General features: G+C 40.8%; 1 protein-coding gene across 18 annotated transcripts in view; it reads left to right on the top strand.

The window, feature by feature from the left end:
• The window catches only part of XRRA1 (X-ray radiation resistance associated 1), a 101,606-nt gene that overhangs the window by 22,595 nt on the left and 61,712 nt on the right, over positions 1-17,299 (top strand). For 10 of the 18 annotated variants that reach the window (XM_033204684.1, XM_033204685.1, XM_033204678.1 and 7 more), the window contains 2 exons: positions 2,149-2,246; positions 8,025-8,158. The exons of 4 other annotated variants lie outside the window; for them this stretch is intronic. In XM_033204684.1, coding sequence (XP_033060575.1) covers positions 2,149-2,246; positions 8,025-8,158 — 232 coding nt within the window. Of the gene's footprint in view, positions 1-2,148; positions 2,247-8,024; positions 8,159-17,299 lie in introns of those variants that run through there. 4 more of the 18 variants (XM_033204682.1, XM_033204679.1, XM_033204686.1 and 1 more) reach the window with 2 other exon arrangements.

Genomic DNA, 17,299 nt, shown 5'->3' with positions numbered 1-17,299 from the left:
GGCAGCACCTGATCAGGAAGACTGGAGAGGTTTTGTATGTTTGCAAGGGAAGCATGTGGGGGACAAATGAAACTAGAGAGATTGACTTATCACTGGATTATCAAGGACCAGGAGTGAATTGGACTTAGTGCTATAGGTGAAAGAGAGCCTTGGAAGGGTTTTAAATAGAGAAGCTCAGTGGCAGTTGTGAGGAGAGTGGATTATAAGATAAGAAGAAGATGGAGGCCAGGATACCTGGGAGATTATTTCAGGTTTTTAGGGGAGTGGAGATGAGGCCTGAGCCAGGATTATGACAAGAAGAGTGCAGAGGATTGAGAGAGAGAGAGAGAGATTGAGATTGGTTTAGAAGGAGTAGAAACCACAGGACTTGGTAACTGATAGACTGATAGGGATGTAAGGAGAGGGAGGAATCAAGGGGGCATTTCACTGAAACAGGGCACAGCACACTAGAGAAAAGGCAGGTCAGAGGGAAATAGGATAAGTTCAGTTTTGTTGCATTGAGTTTGAAGATTGTTTTCAAAGAAGCATATGATGAGGTCCCGCCCTTTAGGAGACAGGATGTTCTGTCAGGAGCTTGGGCTTGAAATACAAAGGCCAATAGGTGTATAAAAAGATGTTCAACCTCACTGATAATTACAATGGATCAAGATACTGTTTTCTGCCTGTCAAATATTGGCAGAAGTGAAAAGGGCTGATGACAGCCAGCATTGGTAGGGAAATGGATATTCTTGCATTGAACTGTGGAAGTATAGTCATTGATGTAACATGTTGGAGGTAATTTGGTAATGTTTCTTAAAATTTAAAGTAGTCATTGCCTTTAATCTAGTAGCTTTACTTCCAGGAAATTATTCTATAGAAACACACTCGTACAAGGCTGTTCATTGGAAACATCCAGAAATACTCACAAAGCAGCCTTTATTAGGTTCTACTGAACATTTGGACTTACAAGACTACCATGGGCCATATTTAACATCAGGTTCACTTAGAAGGCTCTAAGTAATTCCACACAGAATGCCAGTACTGCCAGCATCAGGAGTTTCTCTTCAGTGGAGTTCCCATAGCCATCCATGAGGCATTCTTTGTGCCCCTCCTCCTGACCCCCAGTGTCAGCTCAGGTACAAGACAGTGAGACTGTCATTGGGTGGATGCAAAAACCACCCTGGCTTAGAAATCTCATTCGCCACAGGAGCCAATATACGTTGTAACACTTATAGACATAGCTCCTAGAGTTTCTGCAAAGGATATGTCCAATTATAGGAATCACTACACATAGGGAAGCCCAAAATTATGGTGCTCCCTTCAGGCGTTTATCATTCATTTACAGTTTCTCCTAGCCCAGATGTAATTTACCAACCTAGGGTGATTTTTACCACAAGTGATGCTGCCTGGAAATGCAGTTACTCTACCATTGGTTTCAGGTTACCAGAGGAACAGGGCTAGAAAAAGTTCAGTTCTCATTCAGAGAGAGAAACTTTTGTTCATATAGTTTCTTACCTTTTATTCATATAGCCTAAAGGCTATCAATAGGGAAATGGATTAGTAAACTAGCATATATCTATACAGTAGAACATCAAGAGATATTAGGCATATCTATATGTTTTGACATGAAATAATCTTTAAGTTACATTGTTAAGGGAAAAAGCAAGTCAGTACAATGTGTACAGAATGACTCTATTTTTGTTAAAAGAGGTATGTGTGTGTATTTTGATATATACATGAGAAAAAGTTGAATGCTATATATGCAACTTTTAATACTTGTCTCTGGATGTTGGGATTAAACAGAACTTTTTATTTTTCTATGATGTTTGACTCTTTTTCTTAGTTGTGTTTTAATTTTTGTAATCAGGATTAATAAAGATAATTTTTAAAATGTGCTTTGCTGTTGAGCAGACTTAGATTCAATCCTTGGGTCTTTCACTTACCAGCAATTTCATTCTGGCAAATCACTTAGTTTGGCTGTGGCTTAGCCATAGAATGGAAGTAGTAATCCCTATTTTTCTGCGTTGTTGGAGATTTAGAGGCCATGTATGAAGAGTACCTTATACAGTGCCTGGCCTAACCCAGTAGGGACACAGTAAATGGTAATTATTAATATCTTTCTCTTAAGTCCTTTACAAACTGCAGACTCTCTTTCTCCTCCCCATATAGAGGCATTTCACACGTTTCCAGCCCTAAAGGAACTGGATCTCGCATTTAATGGCATCAAAACTATCTACGTGAAATATGGAGACTTTAAGTTATTGGAAGTAAGTTGGAGGTAGGAAGTTTTTGGTGCCCACCAAGTTCCCCTATAAGGAATGAGTATAGAGCTTTACTGATTATAACTGTTGGGAAGGGGCTTGCTGGGCCTGTACAGCCAGGCCCTTTCTTCATTGCTGGCCTCCAAGGAGGGTGGGGGTGGGAGTTGTAAGGGTAGTGATAGTGATGGAGGTGGTGGTGACGGTAGAAGTGGCAGCAAATAGTTGATACCAAAGACTTAACCATGGTGCATGGTCCTGGAAAATAAATGCCAAAGGTCATGTCCAAGGGAGTCTGTGCGGAAAAGTGAGTTTTAAAACGGAATATTATAGGAGGGAGAGTTTTGAGGGGAGATCTGGATCTAGTGGGGGTTGAGGAGCCATGGAGCTTAAGAGCTAGGTGCAGCAGATTGGACCGGCTCAACTAGAGATATTATAGACTCATTCCAGAGACTCATCGTGGTCTAAGTGAGCTGAATCAGTCTCAGTGGCTGGGATGGAGCAGGCTATAGGCCTAGTCTATAACCTTGGAGATGAGTATGAATAGGGATTCTATGGGATCAGCAGCAGAGTCTTGAACATTTGTACATTCACAGCTGTTCTTCAAACCCCAAATTAGAAAATACAGAAAAATTTTGTTTGCATTCTTGGTTTTCTCCTAAATTTTCCCATAGCCATGTATTTTCTGCACATGTCCTCATAGTTCAAGTTGATTAGTTCTTCAGCTTTCATGAAGACTTGTGGGTCACTTTTTACAAAGGAACAAAGCTTTGTCACTACCTGAGAGTCACTGCATATGTGGAGAGTAAAGGACAACAGAATTGGAGCCACGTGTGGGGCTGGGCATCTGGCCACACTCACTCACTGAGTAATAGACTCTTCTCCACATGCTGTAGTAGAAGTATTTCAGAGTCAAATCTCAGCAAAATGTCTGCACGTCATGAACCTTGAGGTCGACCCCAAAGAGCTGTTAACTTAAATCATTTCATCAGCAAACATCAAGGGTCAGCCATTCTTCACAAAAGCCTCACTTAACCTGGTGTTGTCAGTGAGGGGAACCTTCTACAAGAGTGAGTTTTTCAGAGTTGATGGCCTTCATATGCCAAAGCTTTAAAAGGTTTTAAGCTCTTGGAATAGCCATCTTCCTAAATTGGATTATATGTCTTTGCATTTTTAAAGCATATTCTGGTGACTGTAGTGGAACCTTCACTCCATGGTCTCAAGTCATATTGAAGATAACAGTAATTTACTATGATCTGGGACAAAAGTAGTCCTCACACTTGTCCAGGAAGCAAAGCTCTTGAAAGTTGAATAAAATAGAAAATAAGTTTACAACAACTGGTGCATTTTTTTTCTGTGTTAATAAATATTTAATAGTAGATTTTGGAATAGACAGAAGGAAACAGGTTTCAGATGGTCTAGAGATATAGGGAGCCATGTCCCTGACCTTTGAGCCTGGGAGCTTCTTAAGAATTTCCATTTATTTGTTCTTCTACTTTTTCAAAGAGTAGTCATTGAGCACCTGTGTTGTGCATTGTACCATGCATTTTGTCTTCTTACCCTACCATTTCAAACCTGTTTCAAGTGCCAGTGGGTTGAAGGGAGGAGGCATGACCGTAGGCTCTGACCCCACAACTGACTAGCTTGGATCTAGTGATTGATCATGAGTGACTTTTTTGGAGGCCTTGCTTTATAGTGTGATTGCATCTGATGAAGATGATTTATCCACAGACCTACCCTTACGAAAGGGTATTTACATAAGAGAGCAGATCAAAGTTAAGATGCAGAATATAAATGAAAACAGGAAATCTCTTGCCCAGCCATCTGTTTTCATCTGTCTGTGATTTGCAAGGGCTCCCTAAGAAGGATAAACCTGTCAAATATCCTGAATTTGCAGCTCACAGTAATGAATATTTTGATGTGTAATAAAACTTGATGTGACTCAGCAGATGTAGTAGCCAGGTTAGGAGTCTTCTGTTCTTGTTTGCCAAAAAGGCTGCCGCAGAAGGAAAAGCCCAGAGTAGAAGAATTCTTTAGGAGTCAATTTAGAAAAACTAAACTTGCCATGGTTTGATTCTCAGATTACAGATCTGAAGAAGGTTCAGCTGGAGCCCTGCCCTGGCAGTCAGAAGACCTTCTTTTGTCTTGGTTTTGCCAGTACTTTGCCATGCCTACCTGGCCAAACATTGTACCCTCTCTGGGACTAACATTTCCCCTCTGTAAATTCTGGGTCAGCTCTGAAATTCTGTGGCCTGTGATTCTAAGGCTATTCATTTCTTTGAATTGCCCTTAATTCTATAGAAAGCAAATTTGGATCCTACATTATGTCAAAGCAGCTAGAATGAGGTCAGCAAACTTTTTCTGTACAGCAGGCCAGACAGTGAATATTTTAGGCTATATCAAATATATATGACCATATATATTTAGACAATAATATATGGTCATAAGTAATCATAACTAGTCAGCTCTGCTGTTGTATAATGGAAAACAGCCATAGATAATATGTAAACAAATGAGAAATGAGGATGGCTGTGTTCCAATAAAACTTTATTTATTTTAATTAATTAATTAATTTTTTGAGACAGTCTCACTCTGTCACCCAGGCTGGAGTAAGTGGCACAATCTCGGCTTACTACAACCTCTGCCACCCGGGTTCAAGCGATTCTTATGCCTCAGCCTCCCAAGTAGCTAGAACTAAAGGGGGAGCCACCACACCCAGCTAATTTTTGTATTTTGGTAGAGACGGGTTTCACCTTGTTGACCAGGCTAGTCTCAGACTCCTGGCCTCAAGTGATCTGCCCAGCTCAGCCTCCCAAAGAGCTGGGATTACAGGCGTGAGCCACTGCGCCCAGCCTAAAAGTTCATGACGCTGACATCTGAACTTCACATAACTTACACATGAAACACACTCTTATTCTTTTTTTGATTTTTTCAACCATTTAAAAATGTAAAAATTGGCTGGGCAGGGTGGCTCACACCTGTAATCCCAGCACTTTGGGAGGCCAGGGCAGGAGGATCACTTGAGCCCAGGGGTTCAAGACCAGCCTGGGAACAAAATGAGACCATGTCTCTACAAAAATTAAAAAAAAAAAAAAGCATGGTTGTGCATGCCTATGGACCCACAGGAAGCTGAGGCAGGAGGATCACTTGAGCCTAGCAGCTTGAGGCTTCAGTGAGCCATGTTCATACCACTGCCCTCTAGCCATGTTCACACCAGGGGTGACAGAATAAGACCCTGTCTCAAAAAGAAAAAAGCAAAAATTATTCTTAGCTCATGGGTTATACAAAATAGCAGTAGGCCAGCTTCTGAGCTAGAATGCTAATGAAACAGCTCAGTATGGTTGGAATAGAGACTAAGAAACAGTAGAGTGTAGTGATATGTGAACCTGGAGGAGTAGCAGAAAAGAGACTGGGGAGAACCTTGGAAACTTGCTGAGGAGTTTAAACCTTATGGAGAATAGGGATTCATTGAAGGGTTTTAAGCTAAGTGGTAGGGTCAGAACTGCATTTTAGAAAAACCATTCTGGCTTCTGTATAAAAAATAGATTGGAGGGAACAAGTATGAGAGATATTAAGGAGGTAGATAGAATCTGTAGGCTGACTGTTCACACATGAGTATGAGGGAGAGAATGTTCCCCACCTTTCCCTGTGCTTATCTCAGGCACCTTTCCAGGTCTTCCTCCTGTAGGCTTCTCTGCTCCAGCCAAGTGGGATCACCTCATTGTCTGAACCCTCAAACTTTGGAATTTGCTCATGGTAGCATGAACTCGGTGCTTCTGTAGTACTTGGCTAGTCTTGTCAAGCCATTTCTTACACCATGGACTTCAGTCATAACCAAACTATTCATGGTTCTCAGAACAAGCAAGGCTGCCTCCTGCCTCCTGCCTCCTGTCTTCCATACATGCCACTTGCTGCCCTGAATTTCTCTTTGCCCTCCACAATTTGGTGAATACCTATTGGTCTCTGAGGACAGCTCAGATGTTACCTACCCTGTGAAGCCTGTCCTGATCCCCCGGTAGACCTGACCATTTCCTTCCTTTGTGCCCTGATTGGTCTGTCTTCAGACATCTATCCCAGTAGCATTGCTACATAATGAACATATACATGTATTTAGCTGAGTAGGCTGGGAGCTCCTAAAGGGCAGGGATGGGTGCAAAGTAAACCTTATGCATAGGATTGAGGAATGAAAGGATGATGATGATGATGATGATGACAGCCAACATTAAGCATTTACTGTATACTAGACTCCAGGATAAAGGCTTTATTTACATAAGAACCACTTATTTCTACTTTACAGATAAGGAAACCCAGATTAAGTAATTTGCCTAATATCACATGGTTAGTCAGGACTTATGCCCAGGTCTGCAGAACTATCAATTAATTATTACAGCAGAGTCAGACCAAACCCAGTCCTTCTCTGATGGTAACCTGTAGCGTGTATATGTCTGACTATGTAATACTGATGTGGCTGACCAAAGACTTACTCCTGTACCAATTGAATTAGGCGCTGAAACCAACCCCATTCAATAGACTTCAGTGTATGTTGAGGAGGTGGGCACACGGAAGCACATAAGAAATAGGGGTGCATGAAAGGGAGCCAACTTGTATATATAGTGTCTACAGAAGCTTAGGAGAAGGAGAACAAATATTGGACAGATGTCATTTATCCTGATTTTCTTTGTTTCTGCAGAGAAACACAGTTTTCTGATTGATTCCTTGGCCCCTTGACCCCAGTCAACTATCTAATGAATCCCGAAGGCCAGTTAGAAGGTGGTTGACAATAGGGTGAAAATTTGGGTTTATTGTCCTTATAAGCCAGTTTATTTCTTTTTATTTCTTTTTTTCTTTTTTTCTTTCTTTCTTTCTTTTTTTTTTGAGACAGAGTCTTGCTGTGTCACCCAGGCTGGAGTGCATGGCGTGATCTCAGCTCACTGCAACCTCTGCCTCCCAGGTTCAAGCGATTCTCCTGCCTCAGCCTCCCGAGTAGCTGGCACTACAGGCATGTGCCACCACGCCCAGCTAAGTTTTTGTATTTTTAGTAGAGTCAGGATTTCACCATGTTAGCCAGGATGGTCTTAATCTCCTGACCTCATGATACGCCCACCTCTGCCTCCCAAAGTGCTGGGATTACAGGCGTGAGCCACTGAAGCCAGTTTATTTCAGCTCATTTTTTATGTGCAACTACTTTGCTCCAGGTCTTATGCTAATTTACAAGGGTAGTGTTACAGTGGCATGGCACTTGACCCCACAGTCCTCCAAGTACCAGTTTATGATCTAGTCCACCACTGTGTGCCAAGCACTATGCTAGGCATATCCATATGCCAGATACCTGGCAGACTTGGATAAGTACCCTGAGTACCCTGAGAGCAGTTTAGATAAAGCAGTCAAAGTTAGGGGAGGTAGAGATTCCATCTGTCTGGGGCATTGAGAAGGTTTTACAAGGAGGCAACTTTTGAGCTGTCTTTTGGGGGCTTGGATTAGGATAATGGAAGAGGGGCATTCCCATTTAAGCAAAAAGTACAAGCAAAGATCTATAGGTGGATGAGGCAAAGAGCGGGGAGGAGTCTATTTGCCCAGCACTACAGGATAAACAAAGATTTGTAGTGGCAAATATGGCTAGAAAACCGGTTGGGTACTGACTCTAGTAGACCTTTAATGTTAAAGGTGCAGGAGGGTTTTTTCCTGTGGGCAATGGGGCACTCTAGAAAGTAGTTCCCACATCATATATATGAGCATCATTGTCACACAGAGTGCTTATCTTCCCCATCTTTCATCTTTGCATGGCAGTTCTTGGACCTTTCCTTCAACAGCCTGACTGCGGAGGCCATCTGTGATTTGGGGATTCTGCCACACCTCCGTGTCCTGCTCCTCACAGGCAATGGCCTCACCTCCCTGCCACCCAATTTGGCCGTCGCAGAGCAGTAAGTTCTACCTTCCGGAGTCCATTCTGTGTTTTTGTGTATAAGTATCCAAGGAAATAACCCATAGCAGCTTGGAGGTGCCATAAAGATAGGCTGTAAGTGCTCAAAGCAGGGATAATGCCACCTACTGAAGCTCCCAGAAAGGCCGCAGACACGTGCCGCCAATTTCCTGTGTGCTGTTAGGAGAGATCAAGATGTTTGGCAAGCCACTTTCCCTGCCTCTGACTGGTCATCTGTAAATTGTCTTGCCAGATGATTCTCCTTCACGAGCCCTTTGTGTCAGCTCAGTAAGTCTGTTCACTGGTCTCTAGATAAGCTTTGTACATTCCCACTCTGCACCTTTGCTGAGGCCATTCCTTCTGGCTGGTCCTTCCTCTCTTGATAGTAATAAAAACACATATGTCGTACTTACAATGCACCAGACACTGTACTCAGCATTATATATGTTAACTCATTAAATCCTCATAACAGCTCTGTGAGGTAGGTCTCCTATTATTATCCACATTTTTTAGATGAGGAAATAAGTACAGACATTTAAGTAACTTGCCCAAAGTTGCGAAGCTAGTCGGTAACAGACCCAGGATTTGAACCAAGTCTATTGGGCTCCAGAGACCATACTCATGACCATTATATTATATTCTTATGTAGATTCTGTACATTTTCTTTTTTTTTTTTTTTTTTTTTTTTTTTTTTTTTTTTTTTTTTTTTTTGAGGCGGAGTCTCGCTCTGTCGCCCAGGCTGGAGTGCAGTGGCCAGATCTCAGCTCACTGCAAGCTCCGCCTCCCAGGTTTACGCCATTCTCCTGCCTCAGCCTCCCGAGTAGCTGGGACTACAGGCGCCCGCCACGTCGCCCGGCTAGTTTTTTTGTATTTTTAGTAGAGACGGGGTTTCACCGTGTTAGCCAGGATGGTCTCGATCTCCTGACCTCGTGATCCGCCCGTCTCGGCCTCCCAAAGTCTAAGGGCCAGCTCAGACCTTCCTCCTTTCCCTACCAGGAGCCTTCTCTGACTGCTTTAGCCCATGCCTCTTAATCCCTTCTCTAGGGATCAGTTTAATTTAGTGTTGCCAGTTAATTTAATACTTAGCATAGTCTATTGTGAATTATGCCTAAATATGTATGTGTATATATGTAATAAGTTACTTAGATTTTATATAGTGATGATTGTGGTTGGTTAGTTACTCAAGGGGGTTGAGATAATAATAGTGATCATTTATTAGGGGTTTCATTAGTTAGGGTTGTTTTGTTTGCAAGTAATAGAAGTCCAATTCAAAGTAGCTGAAACAAAAAGGGGAATTTATTGGTTCATGTATGTGAAAAATCAGGTGAATCTGCTGGATGCTTTGGCTGTATATAGGTGCACAGGATGTTGTCAGGTCTCTGTGTGCATCTCTATTTCTTGAGCATGTGTACAGCTTTTGTTAGTCTGTTACTTGTTCTGTCATACACATGAAGACATCTTTGTTTTCCTTGGTGTTGGCTTCATTCTTTTTTATTTTGCAATTTTATAACTTTATTTGATATAGTTGACAATCAGTGATTAGTTCTCATCTACATTGACTGTCTGTAGCTTTTGAAAGTGGTAACAGGTATATAGGTAACCAAAGTATAGAGCTTATTTGGTGAATCTTCATCCTCATTATGTTTTCTGGACAACTGCGCATGGGTTCAGCCTGGGACATTCCTTATTCCTTTGGCCCAGACAGCCTTATTGAGCCTGGTATCAATGTGCACATCTAGAGTTCCCATCTCCTTCATGGCAAATTTCTGAATCTCTTTGAGTGCTCAAGGGGCACATTTCTTGAAGCCCACTCCATGGATGCACTTGTGAATGTTGATAGTGTATTCTTGGGTCACTACCTCATGGATGGCAGAATGGCTCCCTTCTTCACGGGAGCCATTCTGCCGGGTCCTGGCTTCATTCTTAGATAAGCTTTCTCTATGAGCCTGTCAGGCTGTAGACAGAAATACAAAACCCACTTAAGGTATTAAAAATAGAAGGGATTCATTGGTTTATTGATTGGTTTATTCATTTATTAATTCTTGGCAGGGAGAGATAATTGGTATTTTGTTATGGAAAGTTTTTAAACACATATAAAATTAGAGTCAATCATAAAATTGACTCCAGGTACCTATCACCCACAATTATCACCTGACAATTATCAAATTATGGCCAATCTTGTTTCATCTATGCCCCCATCACGCCCCCTCCTGGAATATTCTTAAGAAAAATCTCAGATATATATAGCCATAAATGTTTCATATTATTTCATCTATAAATATTCCAGTATGTAGCTCTAAAAGGTAAGCACTCTTAAAAATCATACCCAGAGAACCATTATTCCACCTAAAATATCACCAGTGATAAAGAGAGGGAATTGATTACGTGGCTGTTAGAAGGGATGGAAGAGCTAAGTGGAGAAGAGGGGTATGGGGAAAACAAAAAGGAAGAAGCGTTGATAACCAGAGATCAGAAGCTGCATCACTGCTAAACTGAAGTCAACAAGTCTATATCCACTGCTGGGCTTTCAGGGAGGGTGTCATTTAATTGTAGACCTGCTAAAGATGTGATGCCTCAACCAAGGCTGGAATCTCTGCCAGTGCAGTTACCATGGTTAGTACTACCATTGCTGCTGCACGATCACTGCTGCTGCAGACAGAAATGCTATCAGAAGCCAAACAAGACAGTTGCTTCTCCCCAGCTCTGGCCTTCCAGTCTCTCATGAATTCCTTCTATTGGCAGTATCTAACTAGTTGGAAAGGCAGTCTGGGAAGTGTAGTTAAGGAGGTGGCTCCAGCCCCCTGCAATACACAGAAGAACACAGAAGGAAGGGGTGAAGGCTGAGAGCAAACAGGCAGATAACTGGCACTGTTCAACCCTTGGAACCCCAATATCTACCCTCCTGCTTCCCTCCATATTTAATTTCCATACAACAATAGCAACTGCACCATGCTTTTACCTAACATGAAGGAACTCTTCCTCTTACACTGAAGACACTTTCACCATCTCCTCAAGAAGGATGAGACACAGTTCCATCAGTTACTGTAGCCATCGCTGGATGATATTTTCCTTCTAAATAAATTTATGGATATTTTATATCCTAAAAACTAAGTTGTAAAGTCAATCACCACTAGCAGTTTAAGTGTGCATGCGAGTGCACACACGCACACACACACACACTAAGGAAGGAAGAAAATGCACATGAAAATATGCATAGTTGCTACAGTGATCATTTCTTAACTGGTCAGGAGGCCATAGTGAATATTCGTAAATCCTTTTTTCCATCACCTATTTAATGTTCCTTTGTCCTCGTCCAGCACCTTGGCTGGTTGGGGTTCTTTAACTGATGTGGTCTTCTGAACCTTCACTTCTGAAGGGTCTGAGTCTTTAAAGGTCCTGCTTTTCCTGGGTTGCTGTAGTCTTCATTAAAAGACTAAAAGACATAGAACTTCTTAGAGGAGCACTAGATAATACTGTAGTCCCAAAGATACTTTTTTTTTTTTTTTACCTCAAGGTATAACAGCAATTATATTTATTTTTATAAACAGTATCAGTCACCTAGTCAGTAGAATGAACCCCTCTTTGTCTGACTATAGGTTCAGTGAAATGAGAAATGCAAGTGGCCAGTAGCAATCTTGACTTCCAGTTCAGTGGAACCATGATTGTGTCTCCTGGTAAGAGTACCTCCTTAGGAACTAAGACCTGTAAATCAGAAATGCCAAAAATTATAGAATGAGAAGCAAAAAATCTGCAAGTGGACTATTAGATATATTGTAAGAGGAGCTACTTTCATTTCCATTAATTCCTAGGCTCTTAGATTATGGTTATGAGAAAAACAGTATCCGTTTTGGTTTATGTGATATCCTATGCTGTTAAGTTAGGGTCCCAACTTTAACTATATCTATTTGGTATAGTAGATAAATCATCAAAGACTATTTCACTAGAGGATTCTGAGAAGATGATAGAGTAGGAAGCATCAAGAATGTGTCTCCTCATCTAGGCAACAGTTTCATTGGCAGAATCAGTCTGATGTAACAATTTTGAAACTGTGGACACAAATAATCTTCACACTCTATTAAAAGTTTACGTCGGCTGGGTGCGGTGGCTCACGCCTGTAATCCCAGCACTTTGGAAGGCTGAGGCAGGTGGATCATGAGGTCAGGAGATCGAGACCATCCTGGTGAACACGGTGAAACCCCATCTCTACTAAAAATACAAAAAAATTAGCCGGGCATGGTGGCGGGCGCCTGTAGTCCCAGCTTCTAGGGAGGCTGAGGCAGGAGAATGGCGTGAGAACTCCCAATCTCATGGTTCAAGTTTTAAACCTGAAAATTAGAATAATAAATATATTCGTTGGGTAACTCACATGCAGCTTGCAGGAGCCAGGGTGAGCAAAAAGATCCCTGTCCTCCAAATTTTAGAGATCTGTGCTGTGATCACTGATTGCTACTTCTAATCGTTGAGGTGCAGACACAGAGGCACACAACCATTGTTGCACACACACCCATCCACAACTGTCATAAGCCCTTTCTGCTCCAGCTGAAGAAACTTCCAGGGAATTTAAAGGATTTCTTTTCTTAATCCCCATTCCTTTCCCCCTTTTTTGGGAGCCAGACATTAAAGTCTGGGACATTTAAAAGCAGCTGCCTATACAGAGGAAATGAGAATGTCACCACATATACCCAGAGAAATGCACAGGCTTAGAAAAGACCTGAGAAGACCTTACATTTAGACCTCAGCCTAATCCTTGACACAGAGACAGCCTACAATAATCAAATACAAAACAACAAAAAAAATGAGCAAACCCTGGTAAAGGGGAGAATCTGATTTCTAGAGTTACCATATTAATAGATTCAAATATTCAGCTTTCAACAAAAAAAATCACAAAGCATACAAAGAAACAGAAAAATATGGCCCAGCCAAAGGAAAAAATTAAGCAACAGAAACTATCCCTGAGAAAGGGAGGACTTACTAAAGACTTTGAAATAGCTGTCTTAAAGGTTTTCAAAGAACTAATGGAAGATATGAATAAAGTCAAGAAAATGATATATTAACAAAATGGAAATATCAACAAATAGATAGACAATGAAAAAAGAAACCAAAAATACATTTTAAACCTGAAAATTAGAATAAGAAATGAAAAATCCACTGGAGAGATTCAAAGGCAGATTCGAGCAGTCAGAAGAGAGAATCAGCAAACCTGAAGATAGAACAATTAAATTTATCAAGTCAGAGAAACAAAAGGAAAAAAAAATGATTGACTTGAACAAAGCCTAAGGGACCTGTGGGATTGGGATACCTTCAAGGAAACCAACCTATGTATTATGAAAGTCCCAGAAGGAGAAGAGAGAAAGCACGAAGAGATTATTTGAAGAAATAACAGCCTAAAACTTCCGAAGTTTGATAAACGACATGAATATAAACATACGTGAGCCTCAGTGAACTCCAAGATAGGATGAACTCAAAGAGACCTCCACTGAGTCATATTATAATCAGACTGTTAAAAGACAGAGAGGATCTTGAAAGCAGTGAGAGAGAAGCAACTCATCACATACAAGGAATCTTCAATAAGATTATCAGCAGACTTCTTGTCAGAAACTTTTAAGGCCAGAAGGCAGTGGGCTGAAATATTAAATATTTAAAGTGCTAAAAGAAAAAAAAAACTCAATCAGGAATCCTACATCCAGCAGAAGTGTTCTTCCAACGTATGGAAGAAATTAAGACATTCCCAGATAAATAAAAGGTAAAAAAAATTAATTACCACCAGTCCCGCCCTGCATAAATACTAGAGGGATTTTTGCAGGTTGAAATGAAAGGATGCTAGACAGTAACTCAAAGCTATAAGAAGAAATAAAGCTCTCGTTAAAGGTAAATACATGGGCAATTACAAAAGCTAGTATTATTATAACAACAGTTTCTAATTCCACTTGTCGAACATTGTGGGCAGGGAAGGCAAATCTATATCCAAAAATACATTTATAATCTAGTAAACAAAACTTGCTGCTGCTTTTTAAAGTCAACTTGGTACTAGATGGCTGTATAATCCCTCTAGAAATGGTGCCATATTAGAGGCTCAGCAGTGTTTTCTGCCATTGGCAGGTTGAATACTCAGCAAGTGTTATAACCAGATTTGCTTTGGTGAAAGGAAGTGTGTAGCCTTCATCCCTGCCACCAAGGGAAAGAGGGTAACTGACATTCATGGAATGGGTTACCTTATCTTCCTGACCATTGAGTCTCCCCCACAGGGGATAGTCTTGGGGAAACAGTCATATGAGACACAAATAATCTTCATACTCTGTTCATTCTGAGAGGTTAAGTCACATAGTTTTTCTCTGTACTTTCAGCAACTTTTCCGTATTTTTTCCAAGCTTTGACTATTCAGCTAAACCATCAGCCACTGCCCATGAATCAGTATAGATCTGTACTTCTGGCTATCTCTCTGACCAAGCAAATGGCTGATCAGATACATTGTTCTAAGTTCTGCCTACTTAGAAGATTTCTCTTCCCCTGACTTTTTGGTCACTCCTATATGGGGCTATAATATTGTAATAGTTGACTTTGAGAAGGTATCAGCATATCATGCTAAGTCATTTGTAAACCCAACTGGAGGTTTTTCTTCCTATATTAGATGGCCACATGACCTTAGTTAAGGGTTGATGGAGAGGTAGCAATACAGCAGGAGAATGCACCGTAGGAATCTGAGCCATATATTCCTGCAACTTTTCCAGACTTGCTGGAGCCTGATTTCAAATATTGCTTTCACTTGATAGGGGAGTTCTGTTGCATGTTCAGTTCATGATGAGTGGCTCAGGTTGCATGATCACATAGTATCCTGTGGTCAGGTATTTGGCCTCTACCAAATGTACTAGTAAGCAAGAAATTGTTTTTCAAAAAAAAAAATAGTTATCTGCAGAACAGGGCATAACTTTGCTCAAAAATGAATCTGCTATGGGTACCTAGAAAAGGCTCTATTCGTAGAATGATGACGTACTTTATCATCCAAACCAGGACATATATGAGAGGGAAAAGGGACAGTATTAATAATTATTTGGAGATAACAGGTGAAAACTCAGGCTATCATTGAAATCTGGGATGTATGGTACCCTATCTGTACAGCACACCTATTTGCCATAGTCCTTTAGAAGCCATTTGGACCTGCTGAGTCATATGCCCAATGGAAGAGCAACTTGCATTACAGTTGGGAACTGTTGTAGAACCTTGCCTTGTTCTGGGCCTCACTCAAAACTAGCAGCCTTGTGGGATACTTAGTAAATGAGTTAGAACAGCACAAATGTTTTATATGTCACTTCTAAAATCTAAAAAGGGGATGGGCACGGTGGCTCACGCCTATAATCCCAGCACTTTGGGAAGCCAAGGCAGGTGGATCACTTGAGGTCAGGAGTTTGAGACCAGCTTGGCCAATGTGGCAAAACCCCGTCTCTACTAAAAATACAAAAATTAGTCAGATGTTGTGGCTGGTGCCTGTAATCCCAGCCACTCAGGAGACTGAAGCAGGAGAATTGCTTGAACCTGGGAAGCAGTGGTTGCAGTGAACCAAGATCACACCACTGCACTCCAACCCTGGGTGACAGAGTGAGACTCTATCTCAAAAAATAAATAAATAAATAAATAAATAAATAAAATAAATAAATATAAAATCCAAAAAGGCCAGTGAAACTTTGTGATTTTTTTTCTTACAAGTAGTATCAGTTAAATAAGAAGCAAGGTACAGGATTATGTCTTTCACATTAGAAATATATCACAACATGCTTCAGATACCTGGACAACAACAAAAAATTAATCCATATCATAGTACCCTGAATTTTGATGGGGGAGGGGGCTTACCTCCATCCTGTAACACAAAGGTATCTTACTAAGGCATCTAGGGTGTTTGCAACTTTTCCTGCTTGCCAGGTCCAATCAGCATGATATTCTGTAGGATATCAAAATAACCAAGAAGATCCCAGAGTTGATATAGCCCCAAGAGAAAAGGACAGAGGTGTACTGTTGTCCCTGTCAGGTGAAAGCAGACTGCTTCTGGTAGTTTTTGTTAATTGATAAAGAGAAAGAAATATCTGACAGGTCCTTAGCTGTATCCACAGTACCAGGGGCTGGGTTGATTTGTTCCAGTAAAAAGATTCCACATCTGGAATAGCAGCTGAAAGTTGGAGTCACCTCTTGATTAAGCTTACAGTAATCTACAATCATTCTTCAAAACCTGTTTTCTGTACAAGCTAAATAAACAAAGGGTATCTTCTTCACAAGTTAAATAAACAAGAGATGTTAAACAGAGATGTCATAGGAATCACTATCCTTCCATCTTTTTGGTCTTTAGTGATGGCAGTAATCTCTGCAATTACCTCAGGGATTCAGTATTGTTTTTGGTTTACTATTGGGAAGAAAGTTTCCTGGGGTTTCAGTTGGACACTTCCTACTATAATGGACTATACTTTGTTGCTCAGTAAATAAATGTGGGTGTTCTGCCAGTTGTTTAGTATGTCTGTTTCAGTTACACATTCAGGAACCGAGGAGAAACCACAAGGTAGATTTATGACTCCACTGGGTCCGTTGTGAAACAGACTTTGGCTAAATTTTCATTCTTCCATCTGACCTTTATGATCCCCCATTTTTGAGTGAGGCATGGTCTACCATGCCTTTCATATACACAGAGATTAGCACCAATTTGCAGACACTGTCTAGTAATCCTTACGAGGCTGAATTTAGCACTGTGTAGAACTTACCACAATGTTGGAAATGTTCTGTATCTGTGTTGTTCATAGTGTAGCTACTAGGCATATTGAGCTCTTGAGCACTTGAAATGTAGCTAGTGTGATATAGGAACTGAATGTTCAATTTTATTTGAGCTTAATTAGTTTTAAGTTAAATGTAAATAGAAACTGAATGAGAGGCCATGACTCTTTCTTTGGACAACTCAAATCACTTTTTTCCCACCAGATCAAGGGTTTTCTGGTGATCTACATCACTAATAATTTCAAATCATCTTATTTCAATGATAAACATTGAAATTATTTGAAGCTAGTCTTCAGTCTCTGCAAGGTCCATACTATTTCTAGTATATACATCCTTCGAGGGTTTGGTTTTCTGATGACCTAACTTAGAGCATGAGCAGTCAGGCTTCCAT

The sequence above is a fragment of the Trachypithecus francoisi genome, unplaced genomic scaffold (assembly GCF_009764315.1).
Source record: "Trachypithecus francoisi isolate TF-2019V2 unplaced genomic scaffold, Tfra_2.0 Lachesis_group8, whole genome shotgun sequence".
Classification (NCBI taxonomy): Eukaryota; Metazoa; Chordata; class Mammalia; order Primates; family Cercopithecidae; genus Trachypithecus; species Trachypithecus francoisi.
The sequence above is the reverse complement of the archived record's forward strand: the minus strand, read 5'-3'. Positions and strand labels throughout refer to the sequence as shown.